Here is an 18862-nt window from a genome sequence, read left to right on the forward strand (position 1 = left end):
GCAGGTTATCGAGCACTGAGCCCAGTCTCTGTTCCCATCCTCCTCCAGTCCAAACTGTCAGAAACAGAGCAGTGACCCTGAGGTTGTCACTCTTCACCTGCCAGTAGCTGGGTGCTCAGGCTTGATGGATTGAGGTGGTTCTACTGAAGGGACTGGGGGTAAGGAGATGGGAGGGAGGTAGATGGACAGCATCTGACAGAAACAGGAGCCTGCAGCTTCTCAACCTCACCCCCAGTGAAAGTCCAGAGTCAGGTTTTTCACTGAACACAAAATACCATGGGGTGATTGCACTTTTATTTTCCTTTGTGATTGAGATTGCGTTCTCACAGGGAGTGAGGTTGAGAAGCTGCAGGCTCCTGTTTCTGTCAGATGCTGTCCATCTACCTCCTTCCCATCACCTTTCCCCCAGTCCCTTCCATAAAACAACCTTGGTCCATCAGTTTCCGTCGAGCTCTGACACCCAGTCAAGAGTCAAGCTAGAGGAAGGGAAGCTGTTAGAACCATTTGCTCAGCACCCCGGCAGCAGTGGCCCCTTTCAACAGAAACATGGACAAATAACATTGCCAGGGACACCAGTCAGCCAGGTCACATTCCCCCAAGACCAGCCACTGTGGAGAGCAAAGTGCTGAAGTCCAGCACAGCACCGGTGGTGGTAAATGGTGGGTGCAGCGGACTCTTTTGGGAACTTCCAACAAGAGGCAGCTCAGAGGACAGAGGATATAATAATAGCACACCATGCCACTACTTTATCAAGTACAACTGTCCATTGGTATTTGCGTGGCGCTGATTTTGTGGGCCCCGCTTCCTTCTTCAGGAGGTGGACGCTCTTGGGACGTCTTGATTATCAGCCAGGTTCAATTTCTGACTGGTATATATGGTGGATTAAGGGTGAATAACAAACAGCGTACATGTTTCATACTCCTTCCCTCCCTGCCTTTTTAAAGCTTGTCCTGACCTTGTGGTACCACCCGTTATGTGGACAACAAGGGAATTGGAATGTCCTTCAGCATCTATGTGGTGGGGAGAAGAAACTGATAATGTTTTTGGTAGAAACCCTGATCAGTACTGTGTAGAGCACCCCAGCAATCCCTGGCAAACTCAATTAACCCTAACCTAATCACGGGACAATTTACAATGACCAATTAACCAGCCTGTTTCCATGCTGTATAAGTCTATGACCTTAACTGACCTTTAATTATAGACTTCAAGTTTTAAAGTGCTTAGACACATCTTAAATTCAACAAAGACAGTACAGAAATACACTTCCTTTGTGTTCTTATCCCTGAACACAATCTTGAGCCATTCAGCACATCTACACGGAGTGCTGTTGCAGGAAAGCAGCATCCATCATCAGGGACTCCCACCACCCAGGCCATGCTCTCTTCTTCCTGCTGCCATCAGGAAGAAGATACAGGAGCCTCAAGGCTCACATCACCAGGTTCAGGAACAGTTATTACTGCTCTGCCATCAGGGTCTTAAACCAGAATGGATAACTTCACTTGCCCCATCAATGAACTGTTCCCACAACCTACGGACTCACTTTCAAGGGCTCTTGCTCTCAATAATAATAATGGCTCCGTCTGTCTAGCAGACAACGGATGTGCCCGGTTCTCCAGGGCACAAAACTGGGCGATGAATATAGAGATCCTGGGCTGCCCAGACATCAAGATCCCCCTCTCGGCCTCGCGGATGTGGTCCAAAGGAATGCCAAGCAGTACATTTGGCATCAGCTTGGCTGCAGGAGCTGCCGGGAGGTGATGTGATACGTCATCCAACTGCCTGAGGGGCTCCACTCCGGATTTGTTTAGGGTTTACTCCTTAGCCTTCTCTTCTCCCGAAGATACCCATAAGGCAGTGGGATCTGTAACCCTGGATAGGGGCCCATACCGGGTACTGTCAGCTGGAGCCAGCTGAGCCCAGGACTCATGTAAGGCAGGGTTGTCACGCCCTGTAGTAGTAACACATGGAGCCACTACCCTTGCTCTCATGTTTTTAATATTAATTGTTTATTTATTTATTGTTATGAGTTTATTCTCATTTTGTATTTGCACATTGGTTGCCCGTCCTGTTGGGTGCAGTCTTTCAATGATTCCGATATGTTTCTTGGATTTACTGAGTATGCCCACAAGAAAATGAGTCTCAGGATTGTACAGTATATGGTGGCATATATGTACTTCAATAATAAATCCACTCTGAAATGTGTTTACTACTGTCACCAGAGAGTTCCAAGAATTTTAACCAGATGAAGGATACATCGAAGAGCTCAACTCCTCCAACTGCAAAAGAGAACAAATGCCTGATTACAGAAGATGAATTAAAGAGCTCTTTTGCACAATTCATGATACAATCAATATCTCACTAACAGCTGTAAATCATTTAGTGGCTGGTAAGGGACTCAAATGGCATTTGATGGCTCTGGGCCTATACTCAATGGGAGTTTAGAATCTCATTGAAACCTACTGAATATGGAAAGGGCTAGATAGAGTGGGTGTGGAGACAAATGTTTTCTATATTGGGGATCATAGGACCAGGGGGCACAGCCTCAGAGTGCAAGGATCTTCTCTTAGAACAGAGAAGAGGAAGAATTTCCTTAGCCAGAGGGTGGTGAATCTGTGGAATTCCTTGCCACAGATGGTTATGGAGGGTAAATCATTGGGAATTTTTAAAGAAGAGGTTGATCGGTTCGAGATTAGTAGGAGCATCCAGGTTGCTGTGAGAATTAGAACATTCTGCATGATACAGAATGGTAGCATAGTGGTTAGCATCATGATCGGGGTTCAATTCCCGCCACTGTCTGTAAAGAGTTTGTACATTCTCCCCACGACTGTTTGGGTTTCCTCTGTATGCTGCAGCTCCCTCCCACATCCCAAAGGCACTAGGGTTAAGGTTGGTGAGTTGTGGGCATGCTATGCACGGCCACACTTGTGGGCTGCCCCCAGCACAATCCTCGCTGATTTTATTAGATACAAATGGCGCATTTTGTTGTATGTTTCAATGTACAGGAAACAAATAAAGCTATTTTGTAAATGCAAACACAAGGAAATCTGCAAATGCTGGAAATTCAAGCACACAAAATGCTGGTGGAACGCAGCAGGCCAGACAGCATCCATAGGAAGAAGCACAATCCACGTTTCGGGCCGAGACCCTTCGCCAGGACTGTGCTTCTTCCTATGGATGCTGCAAAGCTATTTTGTAAGTTCTTAACTTCAACTTCAGCTCCTGACTGACCAGTTCAAGGAACTGAGCTGGATGTTCTTAGGACCAGCCAGCAAGCGGAAAATTTCATAGTTAAGTATTTTATTGAGGTGGTCACATTCAGAGTACAGGCTTCAGGTAGTAGATGGTTGACTATCAGGAGAAGCAAGGGGAGTAACCAGTCAGTGCCGGGCTTCCCTGTGGCCCTGGTACTGCTCGGGGAGGCGGGGGCGCAGAATAACCCATCAGGGCACAGCAGCAAGAACCAAGCCTGTGGCACAGAGGCCGGCACTGAGGCTCAGCAGGTGGGGTAAATTCAGGCAGAGCAATAGTGATAGGAGACCTGATAGTTAGGGGCACAGACATCGGAGTTTTTGGCTGTGAAAGAGAAGCCAAGGTGGTGTGTTGCCTCCCAGGTGCTCGGGTTCAGGATATTCCAGAGCGACAGCAGAAGTTTCTCAAGAGGGAGGCTGAGAAGCCAGAGGTTGCAGTGCACATTGGCACCATTGACGTAGGTAGAAAGGGGTAAGAGGTCCTGTGCACTGAGTATAGGGATTTAGGGAAGAGACTGAAGAGCAGGACCTCCAAGGCAGTAATTCCTGGATTACTCCCAGTACAACAAGCTAGGCAGTGATCATAATACTATAGAATTCCTTTTCCAGTTTGAGAAGAAGATAAAGTCAGTATTACAGTGGAGTAAAGGGAAATACAGAGGCAAGAGAGAGATGGCCAAAATTAATTGGTAGGGGAAACAAGCAGGGATGATGGCAGACCAGCAATGGCTGGAGTTTCTGGGGGCAATTTGGAAGGCGCAGGATAGATCCATCCCAAAGATGAAAGAGTATTCTGAAGGGAGGACGAGGCAACTGTGGCTGACAGGGGAAGTCAAAGACAGCACAAAAGCGAAATAAAGGGTATATAATATAGCAAAAAACAACAGGAAGTTGGAGAACTGTGAAGCTTTTGAAAAGCAACATCAGGCAACTAAAAAGCCATAAGGAAAGAAAAGATGAAATAATGCTAAGCTAGCTAATAATATAAAAGAGGATACCAAAAATTTTTTGATATATAAAGTGTAAATGAGAGGTGAGAGTGGTGGAAAGTTATACTGGAGAGATAGTAATGGGAGACAAAGAAATGAAGGATGAACTTAATAAGTATTTTGTGTCAGTTTTCACTATGGAAGAGATTAGCAGTATGCCAGAAATTCAAGAGTGCCAGGGGGCAGAAGAGGGTTTAGTTGCCACTTACTAAGGAGATGATGCTTGGGAAGCTGAATGGTCAGAAGGTGGGTAACTCACCTAGACCAGATGGCCCATGCCCCAGGATTCTGAAAGAGGTAGCTGAAGAGATTGTGGAGCCATTAGTAATTACCTTTCAAGAATCACTGGATTCTGGAGTTGTTCCAGAGAACTGGAAATTACAAGTATTATTCTACTCTTTAAGAATGGAGGGAGGTGGAATAGCAGAGTAAGCCAGTTAGTATACCTTAGTGGTTGAGAGTCCATTATTAAGGATGAGGTTTTGGGGTACTTGGAGGCACATAGTAAAGTTCGCCAAAGTTAACATGGTTTTCTAAAAAGGAAATCTTACTTGACTAATTTGTTGGAATTATTTGAGGAAATAACAAGTAGGATAGACAAAGGAGAGTCAATAGATGTTGTTTACTTGTATATTCAGAAGGTCTCTGACAAGATGTCGCACATAAGGCTGTTTAACAAGAACCCGTGGTATTACAGGAAAGATACTAGCATGGATAGAGCATTGCCTGATTATCAGGAGACAAAGAATGGGGTTGGCTGCTAGTGATAAATGGTGTTCTGCAAGGGTCTGTGTTGGGACTGCTTCTTTTCACGTTAAGGTGAACAATTTGGATGACAGAATTGATGGCTTTGTGGCTTGTAGACAGTACAAAGATAGTTGGAAGGATAGGTAGTATTGAGGAAGCAGAGAGTCTGCAGGACAAATGGAGAAAATGGGCAAAGAAGTGGCAATTGGAATATAGTGTAGTGAAGTGTATGCCATGCACTTTGGCAGAAGAAATGAAGGTGTGGATTGTTTTCTAAACAAGGAGAAAATTCAAAAATCAGAAGTGCAAAGGAACTTGGGAGTCCTTGTGCAGGATGTGATGCTGAGGCTTTATAAGGTATTGGTCAGACTTCTCTTGAAGAATTGAGAACAGTTTTAGGTCCCTTTTCTAAAAAAAGATGTACTCACATTGGAAAGGGTTCAGAGGATGTTCATGAGACTGCTGGGAATTAAAGGGTTAACATACAAGGAGCATTTGATGGCTCTGGGGCTGTACTTGCTGGAGTTTAGAAGAATGGGGGGAGGGATCTCAATGAAACCTATTGAGTATTGAAAGACGTAGACAGAGTGGATGTGGAGAGGATGTTTCCTATAGTAGGGGGGGTCTAGGACCATTGCATATAGGCTCAGAACAGAGAGAACAGAGTTGAAAAGGAACTTCTTTAGGCAGAGGGCAATGAATCTGTGGAATTCATTGCAAGGATCTGCTATGAAGACCCAGTCATTTAATATGTTTAAAACCAAGGTTGATTGGTTTTTGGTAAGTCAAGGCATCAAAGGTTATGGGGAGAAGGCAGGAGAATGGGGTTGAAATGGATAATAAATCAGCCATGATGGATGGGCAGAGCAGATTTGATGGGTCAAAAGGCTTATTTGTGTCTTATGGTCTTAGTATGAGCAAAAATACGAGTCCATTCACTATGCAAGAGTGCCTAGGGTTGACAGAAATAACTAAAATCCCCAACAGGAATGAGACGTATCAGGGCAATAGTCAACACATTACACAGAACTGTGATTAGTCACTATAATCAGTTTAAATGTGAGCAGTGATGCACAGCTGTGATTTATTACCCAGTCTTTGTGCCCTGACCTCAATAAATCATAGTGGGGGTTAAGGCAAACATTAGTGTGCATGACTCTAACTGTTTTCTACAAGTGATGAAGCTTGTTCATTTGGATTTTCAGCACCTGCACAATCTCTTGTGTGTACCACCCAACTCCTTTTCCACTCGGGGTCTGAGGGACAAGGAACCAGTGCATGGCTGATGCAAGGCGCTGCCTACCGGACCTGGACACTAATTTCAAAAAGTTTCAACTAGCCACATGGAAGTAACCGTTGCCATGGACAGTGAATTTTTCAATTCATTGCAGTGGGGTGTATCAAATCAGTGGCTTCTAGCTCATAGTAAACCCAGCATGGAATCACCTGAAGGCAAAGACCAAACAAGGATGTGAAAGTGGCATCACAGGTATCCATGGTAGTGAGGAAGGCCTTCAGTATGCTCAACCTGCAAAATCTCTCGTGTTTTAGTATGCTGGCCATCAGAGGCATAGAACGCTACAGCACAGAAACAGGCCCTTTGGCCCATCTAGTCCATGCCAAATTATTATTCTGCCTAGTCCCATCATTATGCACCCGGACCACAGCCCTCCAAACCACTCCTATCCATGTACCTATCCAAAGTTCTCTTAAATGTTGAAATCAAACCCACATCTACCATTTCCATTGACAGCTCGTTTGACATTCTTACCCCACCCTCAGTGTGAAGAAGCTGCCCCCTCAGGTTTCCTTAAACATTTCACCTTTCACCCTTAACTGATGACTTCTATTTCTAGTCTCACCCAACCTCAGTAGAAAAAGTCTGCTTACATTTACCTTATCCTATCTATATTTTTCATAATTTTGTATATTCTATCAAGTCTCTCCTCATTCTCCTAAACTCTAGGGAATAATGTCCAAAGCTATTTAACCTTTGCCTATAACTCAGGTTCTCAAGTCACAGCAACATCCTTGTAAATTTTCCTCCGTCAGGACACTCAGCATAGAAGTTGGAATACTATTTAACAGCTGTGCAATAACTTGAAGTTTCACCCAGGGAATCTTGTTCAGTATTAGCTACCCTGTTATAAGAACAAATTCTATGAAGTTGCAAACTGCAAGTAAGATTTATGAGAATTGAGGGCCTGAGCTATAGGGTGAAGTCAGCAAGGGCTGTATTTATTGTAGAGACTGAAGGGGAACAATGGTTGGTTGTCCATCGTATCAAACAGTGATAGGAGACCTTCACAGGAGAGTTTTTGAAGTTGAAAAGCCGTTGCATTGGGGCAGTTCCGCTCTCTCGATCTCAGAAGTCCAAGTCCAGTGGTACAGATAGTTGTCGCATCTGGAATCATCCTTGGTTACAGTGAATAACCATGACTTCTTCTGTGCCTTGCCATGCCCCTTGCCCTCCACAAATGTCTTTTTGGCCATTGGATCTCACTGTTGATCTCATCCGCTAAGTCCACCAGACCTGACTCCACATGCAAGAACAGGCATGTTCCTGCCTCCTCAGAGTAAGAGGTCTGCCAGCTCCTTACCTGGTTCAGCCATCCTGTCGAAGCGGACTACCGGGGTGTGGCCGCTGTTGCATGCAAACAGCTACTTGGAGCCACAGGTGAGAGCCGAGTGTCCAGTGGGAACCAAAGATGAGCTGTCCTAGAATGGACATGATAAGCACCTTCACTAGACATGCTACCCCTCCCTGGACACCCCATACACCATAGAGGAACATTAAGGTACAAAGGAATATAGAAAGAATGAATGCACATAGTCTTTTTCACAGGGAAAGGGAATCAAAAACTAGAGACATTGGTTTAAAGTGGAGGGGGTGAGGTTTAACAGGTACCCGATGAGCAATTTCTTCATGCGGAAAGCGATGTCAATGTGGAATCAGATGCCAGAGCAATTGCTTGAATAGGTACAACAACAGTATTAAGACCATGAGCAGAATTAGGCCATTTGGTCCATCGACTCTGCTCCCCTATTCCATCATGGCCAATTTATTATCCCTCTCAACCCCATTCTCCTGCCTTCTCCCCATAACATTTGACACCCTGACTAGTCAAGAACCTATCAACCTTGGCTTTAAGTATATCTAATGACTTGGCATGCACAGCTGTCTGAGGCAATGAATTCCACAGATTCATTACCCTCTGGCTAATGAAATTCCTCCTCATCTCTGTTCTAAATGGATGTCTTTCCATTCTGAGGATGTGCCCTCTGGTACTAGATCTCCCACTATTGGAAACATCCCCTCCACATCCACAGTGTCAGCCTTTAGATATTCAATAGGTTTCAATGAGATCTCTTTCCCCTAATCTTTTGGGCTACAATATGTATAGGCCCAGATCCATGAAATGTTCCTCATATGTTAATTTTTCCATTCCCGGGATCATTTTTGTGAATCTCCTCTGGACTCTCTCTAATGCCAGCACATCTTTTCTTAGATATGGGGCCCAAAAGCACTTTGGACATGTATACATATTAAGAAAAATTTAGAGGGATGTGGTCAAATATGGGAAATTAGGACTAGCTTGGACGAGCTGGGCTGAAAGACCTGCTTCCATGTTGTGTAACTCTGTGAGAGATTGCTGCTTCTCAGAAAGTCATCAGGGTTTTATAACAGCAGAGTTCATTTTCTTTATTTATTTAGAAATATAGCACGGTAACAGGCCCTTCCAGCCCAAAGAACCTGTGCCACCCAATTACACCAATGGGACCCATTACACTACTAACATGGACGCTTTTGAGATGTGGGAGCAAACTGAAGCACCTGGTCGAAAGCCAGGTGGCCACAGAGAGAACATACAAACCCCTTATTGACAGTGGTGGGATTGAACCTGGGTCATTGGTGCTGTAATAGCGTTACGCTAACTGCTACGCACCACTCCCCCCAATGGGCAGCATAGCGAATCAAGTATCTCACAGTTCTGGTCATGGTCTCTGGCAACGGGACCTGGAGAGATCGTTTCTTTTATACCTGCTCCAAGGGAACTGAGGTCAATTGTCCCAATTCCACTGCTATATTGACTGCACTATGAGCACATAGTCCCTGTCCTTCTGGACATTTTACATCGAGTGCTTTAGACCATACGACCATAAGACATAGGAGCAGAATTAGGCCATTCAGCCCACTGAGTCCACTCTGATATTTCATCATGGCTGATCCCAGATCCCATTCAACCCCATACAACTGCCCTCTCCATATCCTTATTACAGGAAGGATGTGGAAGCTTTAGGGAGGGTGCAGAGGAGTTTTACCGGATGCTGCCTGGATTGGAGAACACTAGCTTATGAGGATAGGTTGAGTAAGCCACAGCTTTTCTCTTTGGAGAGAAGGAAGATGAGAAGTGAGTTGATAGAGGTGTGTAAGATGATAGAGTGGACAGCCAGAGACTTTTCCCATGGCAGAAATGGCAAAAGTAAGGAGGCATAACTTTAAGGCAATCGGAGGATAGTATAGAGATATCAGAGGGAGCTTTTTTTACACAGTGAGTGGAACACACTGCCGGGGTTGATGGTAGAGGCAGATACATTAGGGGCATTTAAGAAACTCTTAGATAGGCACATGGATGATAGAAAAATGGAGGGCTGTATAGGAGGGAATCGTTAGATTAAAATCAGTTAAAATCAGTATAAAATCATGGGCTGAAGAGCCTGTACTGAGCTGTAAAGTTCTGGTAATTTTTTGGCACATTAACCTTCAAAAATCAAAATATTGAGTTCCATAGTTGGCATGTTATATTGAAGTTGCATAAGATGTTGCTGAGGTCAAATCTGGAGTATTGTGTGCAGTTCTGATCACCTACCCATGGACTTCAGTCCCTGGAGCGTAGCAGAAGGAGTGGAGATTTGATAGTGGTACACAAAATTATGAGAGGTATAGATAGAGTACATGCAAGCAGGCTTTTTCCATTGAGGTTAGGTGAGAGTAGAACTAGAGGTCATGGGTTAAGGGTGAAATATTTAAGGGGAACATGAGGGGAAACACCTTCACTCAGAGGATGGTGAGAGTGTGGAACCAGCTGCCAGCGGAGGTGATGGATGAAGGTTCGATTTCAACATTGAAGCAGAATTTGGATAGGTACATGGATAGGACGGATATGGAGGGCTACAGTCCTGGTGCAGAACAATGGGACTAGGTAGTTTAATGGCTCAGCATGAATGGATGGGCCAAAGTGCTCTATGATTCTATAATGCTCTACGTACAATACTTCTTAGTCCTTTCCTCCCATCCCTTGGCTACCAAACTCACTGGTGCTGGCCGCTCGCACCGGGACTTACGTTGGTCAGTAGTTTGTCCAGGTTCACATCCACAGCTATGTTCCCATGTTCGTCCCCTGGTTCTTCGAGGTCACTGTAGAGGTCAAAGTGCAGGCGTGCCAACTTCTCTTGCATCTCACGCACGTGTTCCATCTGCTCGATGGAACACTCATTGCCTGTAGTGACAGAGGAAATAAATCTGCATCTCTAAAAAGCAAAGAGGATGATGTAGAAGCTCAGGTGCATTGGCAATGTGTGGGACACTGGGAGACAGGAGGAGTCATTCATTCCTTAAGGAATGAGAATAAGTTGAGCTCAAGAGCCACAAGATAATGTTGCAGCTCTGTAAAACTCTGGTTAAACCACAGTTGAATACTGTGTTCAGTTCTGACTGGCTCATTATTAGGAAGATGTAGAAACTTTGGAGAGGGGTGCAGGGGAAACTTACCAGGATGAGCGCCTGGATTACAGAGCATGTCTTATGAGGATTGGTTGAATGAGCTGGGGCTTTCTCATTGGAGACGTGACTTGATGGAGGTGTACAAGATGATAAGAGGCATAGATCAAGTGAACAGCCAGTGACTTTACCCCAGGCAGAAACAGCTAATACCAGGGGGGCAAGATTTTAAGGTAACTGAAGGAAAGTATAAGGGGGGTGTCAGGGGTAAGTTCTTTACACCAAGAGTGGTGGGTGTGTGGAGCACTCTGCCGGGGTGGTGGTAGGGGTGTCTATGAAACTCTTAGGCACATGGATGATACAAATATGTTGGAGGGGAGGATTAGACTCATCTTGGAGTAGGTTAAAAGGTTAGCAAAAAATTGTGCGTCAAAGGGCCTGTACTGTGTCATAACACACTGTTCTGTAGGACACTGAAGAAATGAATCACGATCCACTTTCACTACCACTCTCCATTTCACAATCCATTCTGCAAGCTGCACAGTAACCACAGATGCTGTAACTATTGCAATCAATAGTCCAGTATCTTTTGCCAAGTTCCACATTGAATTTATCAACTTACAAGAATGTTGCCAGGACTCAAGGGCTGAGTAACTGGAAAAGGTTGGACAGGCTGGGGCTTTATTCATTGGAGCACAATGCTAGCCTGCTCAACTGGGCGGCTGGACAGGCCGGGACTTTGACACTGAGAGGCTGGACAGGCCGGGACACTGAGAGGCTGGACAGGCTGGGACTTTAACACTGAGAGGCTGGACAGGCTGGGACCTTTGACACTGAGAGGCTGGACAGGCTGGGACCTTTGACACTGAGAGACTGGACAGGCTGGGACTTGACACTGAGAGGCTGGACAGGCTGGGACTTGACACTGAGAGGCTGGACAGGCCGGGACTTTGACACTGAGAGGCTGGACAGGCCGGGACTTTGACACTGAGAGGCTGGACAGGCTGGGACTTGAGACTGAGAGGCTGGACAGGCCGGGACCTTTGACCTGAGAGACTGGACAGGCTGGGGCTGGACAGGCTGGGACTTGAGACTGAGAGGCTGGACAGGCTGGGACTATGAAACTGAGAGGCTGGACAGGCTGGGACTTGACACTGAGAGGCTGGACAGGCTGGGACTTGACACTGAGAGGCTGGACAGGCTGGGACTTTGACACTGAGAGGCTGGACAGGCTGGGACTTGACACTGAGAGGCTGGACAGGCCGGGACTTTGACACTGAGAGACTGGACAGGCCGGGACTTTGACACTGAGAGGCTGGACAGGCCGGGACCTTTGACACTGAGAGGCTGGACAGGCCGGGACTTTGACACTGAGAGGCTGGACAGGCTGGGACTTTGACACTGAGAGGCTGGACAGGCCGGGACCTTTGACACTGAGAGGCTGGACAGGCCGGGACTGACACTGAGAGGCTGGACAGGCTGGGACTTGACACTGAGAGGCTGGACAGGCTGGGACCTTTGACACTGAGAGACTGGACAGGTTGGGACTTGAGACTGAGAGGCTGGACAGGCTGGGACTTTGACACTGAGAGGCTGGACAGGCCGGGACTTTGACACTGAGAGGCTGGACAGGCCGGGACTTTGAAACTGAGAGGCTGGACAGGCTGGGACTTGAGACTGAGAGGCTGGACAGGCCGGGACCTTTGACCTGAGAGACTGGACAGGCTGGGGCTGGACAGGCTGGGACTTGAGACTGAGAGGCTGGACAGGCTGGGACCTTTGACACTGAGAGGCTGGACAGGCCGGGACTTTGACACTGAGAGGCTGGACAGGCTGGGACTTGACACTGAGAGGCTGGACAGGCCGGGACCTTTGACCTGAGAGACTGGACAGGCTGGGGCTGGACAGGCTGGGACTTGACACTGAGAGACTGGACAGGCTGGGACCTTTGACACTGAGAGACTGGACAGGTTGGGACTTGAGACTGAGAGGCTGGACAGGCTGGGACTTGACACTGAGAGACTGGACAGGCCGGGACTTTGACACTGAGAGGCTGGACAGGCTGGGACTTTGACACTGAGAGGCTGGACAGGCCGGGACTTTGACACTGAGAGGCTGGACAGGCTGGGACTTGAGACTGAGAGGCTGGACAGGCCGGGACCTTTGACCTGAGAGACTGGACAGGCTGGGGCTGGACAGGCTGGGACTTGAGACTGAGAGGCTGGACAGGCTGGGACTATGAAACTGAGAGGCTGGACAGGCTGGGACTTGACACTGAGAGGCTGGACAGGCTGGGACTTTGACACTGAGAGGCTGGACAGGCTGGGACTTTGACACTGAGAGGCTGGACAGGCTGGGGCTTTGACACTGAGAGACTGGACAGGCTGGGACTTTGACACTGAGAGGCTGGACAGGGCGGGGCTTTGACACTGAGAGACTGGACAGGCCGGGACTTTGACACTGAGAGGCTGGACAGGCTGGGACCTTTGACACTGAGAGACTGGACAGGCCGGGACTTTGACACTGAGAGGCTGGACAGGCTGGGACCTTTGACACTGAGAGACTGGACAGGCCGGGACATTGACACTGAGAGACTGGACAGGCCGGGACTTTGACACTGAGAGGCTGGACAGGCTGGGACCTTTGACACTGAGAGGCTGGACAGGCCGGGACTTTGACACTGAGAGGCTGGACAGGCTGGGACTTGAGACTGAGAGGCTGGACAGGCTGGGACTTCGACACTGAGAGGCTGGACAGGCTGGGACTAGACACTGAGAGGCCGGACAGGCCGGGACCTTTGACACTGAGAGGCTGGACAGGCTGGGACTTGACACTGAGAAACTAGACAGGCTGGGACTTGACACTGAGAGGCTGGACAGGCCGGGACTTTGACACTGAGAGGCTGGACAGGCCGGGACCTTTGACACTGAGAGGCTGGACAGGCCGGGACTTTGACACTGAGAGGCTGGACAGGCTGGGACTTTGACACTGAGAGGCTGGACAGGCTGGGACTTGACACTGAGAGGCTGGACAGGCCGGGACCTTTGACACTGAGAGGCTGGACAGGCCGGGACTGACACTGAGAGGCTGGACAGGCTGGGACTTGACACTGAGAGGCTGGACAGGCTGGGACTGACACTGAGAGGCTGGACAGGCTGGGACTTGACACTGAGAGGCTGGACAGGCCGGGACTTTGACACTGAGAGACTGGACAGGTTGGGACTTGAGACTGAGAGGCTGGACAGGCTGGGACTTGACACTGAGAGACTGGACAGGCCGGGACTTTGACACTGAGAGGCTGGACAGGCCGGGACTTTGACACTGAGAGGCTGGACAGGCTGGGACCTTTGACACTGAGAGGCTGGACAGGCCGGGACCTTTGACACCGAGAGGGTAGACAGACTGGGACTTTGAGTCTGAGAGATGATGTTACAGAGGTCTATAAACTAATGAGGGGCTTAAGTAGGATGAATGCATAATTCTTTTCCTTATGAAGAGGGAATCAATACCTAGAGGGCACAGGTTTAAGGTGAGAGCAGAAAGAGTTAAAAGGGACCTGAGGAGCAACTTCGTCACGCAGAGAGTGCTGTGTATATGGAATGAGCTGCTAGAGAAAGTGATTGAGATGGGTACAATAACAACATTCAAACAATATTTGGTTAAATACATAGACAGGAAAGGCTGGGCCAAATGCAGTGAAATGGGACTAGCTTGGTTAGCACGAACTGGTTGGAATGTAAGGCCTGTTTCCATGCTGTATGACGCTATGACTTTATCTTAGGTGAGCACCTCAGTCAGCATGGACAAGTTGAACTAAAGGGCCTGTTTCCCAGCTGTTTAAGTCTACAATTACCAGTCACAGCATGGTGGAGTTATCATAGTGCCTTAGACTGAGCCAAAGAGTAATGGGAAACCCATGAATGGGAGCTCTGTAAAGGCGGGCATTGTACACACATTATCTTGTAACTTAATTCTATCTTGCGTAGATGAAAACTGGACATTTGCATGGCACCAGAAGCCCAGGGGCCACATAGACTCATTGAGTGTTACAGCACAGATACAGGCCTTCTGACCCACCTAGTCTGTGATGAACTATTAATCTGCATAGTCTCATCCATCTGCACCTGGACTATAGCCCTTCCTATCCCTCACATCCAGGTACATATCAAAATGAAATTGAACCTGCATCCAGCACTCCCGCTAGCAGTTTGTTCCACGCTCTCACCACCCTCCGAGTGAAGAAGTTTCCCCTTAGATGTTTCACTCTTCATCCTTAACCCATGACCTCCAGTTCTAGCCTCAATGGAAAAAGCCTGCTTGCATTTACCTGATCTGTAGCCCTCCTAATTTTGTATACCTCTATCAAATCTCCGCTCATTCTCCTACACGTCAGGGAATAAAGTTCTAACCTATTCAGGTCCTCTAGTCCTGGCAACATATTTGTACATTTTCCCCGTACTCTTTCAATCTTATTTATATCTTTCCTAAGTCAACATTACCATGAAGAGAAGAGTGAGGTGAGGTGTACTACAACACATGACAAACGGGGATGGTGATGTGTGTTGGGTTCAGCTGCACTGAGAAATGCAGATGTTAATTGAAGGAAAGAACAGCAAAGTAACTCAACTCCGTGTGCTTTGTGCCATCAGCTTCAGAGCTGAGGCAATGAGACCCAGGCTGTACTTTGGACAAGAACCTTCTAACCAGACAGAAGAGGCCTTTTACCAAACGCTTGAAGCTTTCCAGAGTGGAAGTCGTTCAGGAGGCTGAGCAGTCCTCTCTCCATCTCTTTCACATCAGACACATCGGTGAGGAAGGAATGCTGGATGGGGGCCGACTGGGTGCTCTTTCCAGCTGAAGTCTGTGGTTTAGGCTTCTCTATAACAACCCTGAGTTACAGAAGAAACAGAAGTCAGAGTCAGGGTGATTTAAAGCAGACAACTAGGGTCTACACAATGTGTTCTTCAGGACACCTGCTCCACACTGTGGGGTCCTGCTGTGTGACCTGACCTTCTCCCTTTGAGACTTGAAAGTGCAATAATTCTGTGTTCAATCTAAAGCTATCAGATACTACACATCGTGAATGCCAAGGAAAATTAATAACCTCTTCAGAAACCAAAACAAATCTTGATTGATTTCTTCATTACTTTATAACATTTTACCCTAGAAAAGAGGCTAATAAATGACAGATGGAAGTTAATGCAGACAAGTGTGAGGTGTTGCACTTTGGGAGGACAAACACACTGAGTAGTAGGGCACTGAAAAGTGTGGTAGAACAAAGGGATATGGGAATACGGATCCATAATTCATTGGAAGTGGCATCACTTTTCTATTCATTTATTGTTATTGCAATTATAAGTTTATTAGTTCTTTGAAAGTGACCTCGAAGGTGGATAAGATCGTAAAGAAAGCTTTTGGCACATTGGCCTTGATCATCAAAATATTGAGTGCAGGAGTTGGGATATTATGTTGAAGTTGTATAAGATGTTGGTGAGGCCAAATTTGGAGTATTACATACAGTTCTACTCACCAACCTACAGGAAAGATATCAGTAAGATTGATAGAGTATGGAGAAGATTTGCATGGATGGTGCCAGGACCTGACGATCTGAGTTATAGAGAAAGGTTGAACAGATTAGGTCTTTATTCCCTGGAGTGCAGTCAAATGAAGGGAGATTTGATCAAGCTATACAAAATTATGGCAACTATAGATAGGAAAAATGCAGTCTTTTTCCACTGAAGTTAGGTGAGACTAGACTAGAGGTCATGGGTTAAGGGTTAAAGGTGAAATATTTAAGTGGAACATGAGGGGAAACTTCTTCACTCAGAGGGTGGTGCGAGTGTGGGAGAGCTGGAAGTGGAAGTGGTGGATGTATGTTTGATTACAACACTTAAGTTTGGATAGATACATGGATGGGAGGGGATGAAACTAGGCAGAATAACTGGCATGGACTAGATGGGCTGAAGGGCCTGTTTCTGTGCTGGTAGTGTGGAGGAGCAGAGGGATCTCGGGGTACATGTCCACAGATCCCTGAAAGTTGCCTCACAGGTGGATAGGGTAGTTAAGAAAGCTTATGGGGTGTTAGCTTTCATAGGTCGAGGGATAGAGTTTAAGAGTCACGATGTAATGATGCAGCTCTATAAAACTCTGGTTAGGCCACACTTGGAGTACTGTGTCCAGTTCTGGTCACCTCACTATAGGAAGGATGTGGAAGCATTGGAAAGGGTACAGAGGAGATTTACCAGGATGCTGCCTGGTTTAGAGAGTATGCATTATGATCAGAGATTAAGGGAGCTAGGGAGGAATAGATAGAGTGGATAGCCAGCGCCTCTTCCCCAGGGCACCACTGCTCAATACAAGAGGACATGGCTTTAAGGTAAGGGGTGGGAAGTTCAAGGGGGATATTAGAGGAAGGTATTTTACTCAGAGAGTGGTTGGTGCGTGGAATGCACTGCCTGAGTCAGTGGTGGAGGCAGATACACTAGTGAAATTTAAGAGACTACTAGACAGGTATATGGAGGAATCTAAGGTGGGGGCTTATATGGGAGGCAGGGTTTGAGGGTCGGCACAACATTGTGGGCCGAAGGGCCTGTACTGTGCTGTACTATTCTATGTTCTATGAATCTATAGACATTTGTAAATGTGACAAAGAGAATACAGAAAAAATAAACACACAAGTATCATTAACTGAAGGAGGAATAAGTGATGAAAAAAATCAATCTAAAATATCAAATAGTCTAACATGTCACTCTCTACTGATGGTGTTGTCTCTCGAAGACTTGACAAAAATCATTTTAAGCCTTATAGCAAATCACAGCAGTGAAGTAAGAATCAAAATTTGCAACAAATATACATGCATATAACTATTTTTGAAATACAAATTCTCGTTTACTGAAGGTGCAGGGGTAATTCTGACAGAACCTGCACACAATAAACTATTGAGGCTACCGATGTCCCCACTTGGTTTCTCTCCACACTGGGATAGTGAGGTAAAGTTAACCGTAGCCCCGTTCTTTACAAAGTTGGACTTGGAACCCGTCTGATCTGTACCGTCTCAATACCACATCAGATTTATTTACTCAGTATGCCACAGTAATGTGATCCTTTGTTTAATGCAATCAAAAGTTCCATAAAACTTGGTAAACATTAATGAATCCTTAATGATATATCTTTTCTTATCAGTTGCAATGTTTAAGTCATGTTGACTAAGACCGAGTAGAAGCTCACCAAGTCATTTCTGCTGGCTTTCGTTCAGCCACTTGGCTGAGTAACAGACAGAGGTATGGAAATAGTTGCTCACCCCTTATTAATTCAAGATTGTTTAATATCACTTCCAGTACACAAATGTAAAGGGGAACAAAATTAATTGTTACTCTGGATCCGACGCAACACAAAAAAATACATAATAAGATAAAGGACACAATAATAAAAAACACAATAAATATAAATATATGATAACTTATATGCATAGATTGATTGTATGTCCATGAAGTGACGCTAGGCACAGCAGTGTCTGTACATAAGGAAAAAGCAGTGTCTGTACATAAGGAAATGATAAAGTAGTGGTGGTGGGGTGGTGAGAGAGTAGAGGTGTTGATCAGCCTTCTGCTTGAGGAAAGTAATTGGTTTTAAGTCTGGTAGTCCCGGTATGGATGCTATGTAGCCTCTTCCCTCATGGAAGTGAGACAAATAGTCCATGAGCAGGTGGGTGGGATCCTTCATGATGGTACTGGCACCTTTCTGTGTATGTGTTCTTGATGGTGGGTAGGCTGGTGCCAGTGATTCGTTGGAGAGCCTTCCTGTCTGCCCCCGTGCAGTTTCCATACCACGCAGTGATGCAGCTGGTTAGGACGCTCTCTACTTCACATCTGTAGAATGATGTGCGTAGTCCAACTCTCCTCCTCAGATTCAGGTTAGTTTATTGTCACATACATAAGGGCAAAATGAAATTCCCTGTTCACACAATAAATGGTATAATGGTAATAATACAACAATAAGTACAACTACAGCTACAAAACAACAGAATGATGCACAGAACATAGAACACTGCAGCACAGCAAGGCCCTTCGAAAATCATTAACCTACTGAGATCAATCTAACTCTTCCTTCCCACATAACCCTCCATTTTACTATCATCCATGTGCCCATCTCAGAGT

General features: G+C 46.3%; 1 protein-coding gene across 2 annotated transcripts in view; it reads right to left on the reverse strand.

Moving 5' to 3' along the window:
• Positions 1–407: 407 nt before the first annotated feature.
• The window catches only part of ccdc28a (coiled-coil domain containing 28A), a 50558-nt gene continuing 32103 nt past the window's right edge, over positions 408–18862 (reverse strand). The window contains exons 3-6 of one of the 2 annotated variants that reach the window (XM_063055161.1): positions 15432–15595; positions 10331–10485; positions 2254–2276; positions 408–865 (exon numbers count right to left, since the gene is read on the reverse strand). In XM_063055161.1, coding sequence (XP_062911231.1) covers positions 811–865; positions 2254–2276; positions 10331–10485; positions 15432–15595 — 397 coding nt within the window. In that variant the 3' untranslated portion in view covers positions 408–810. Of the gene's footprint in view, positions 866–2253; positions 2277–7605; positions 7703–10330; positions 10486–15431; positions 15596–18862 lie in introns of those variants that run through there. The other variant, XM_063055162.1, reaches the window with a different exon arrangement.

This window comes from Mobula hypostoma, chromosome 8, assembly GCF_963921235.1.
Source record: "Mobula hypostoma chromosome 8, sMobHyp1.1, whole genome shotgun sequence".
Lineage (NCBI taxonomy): Eukaryota > Metazoa > Chordata > Chondrichthyes > Myliobatiformes > Myliobatidae > Mobula > Mobula hypostoma.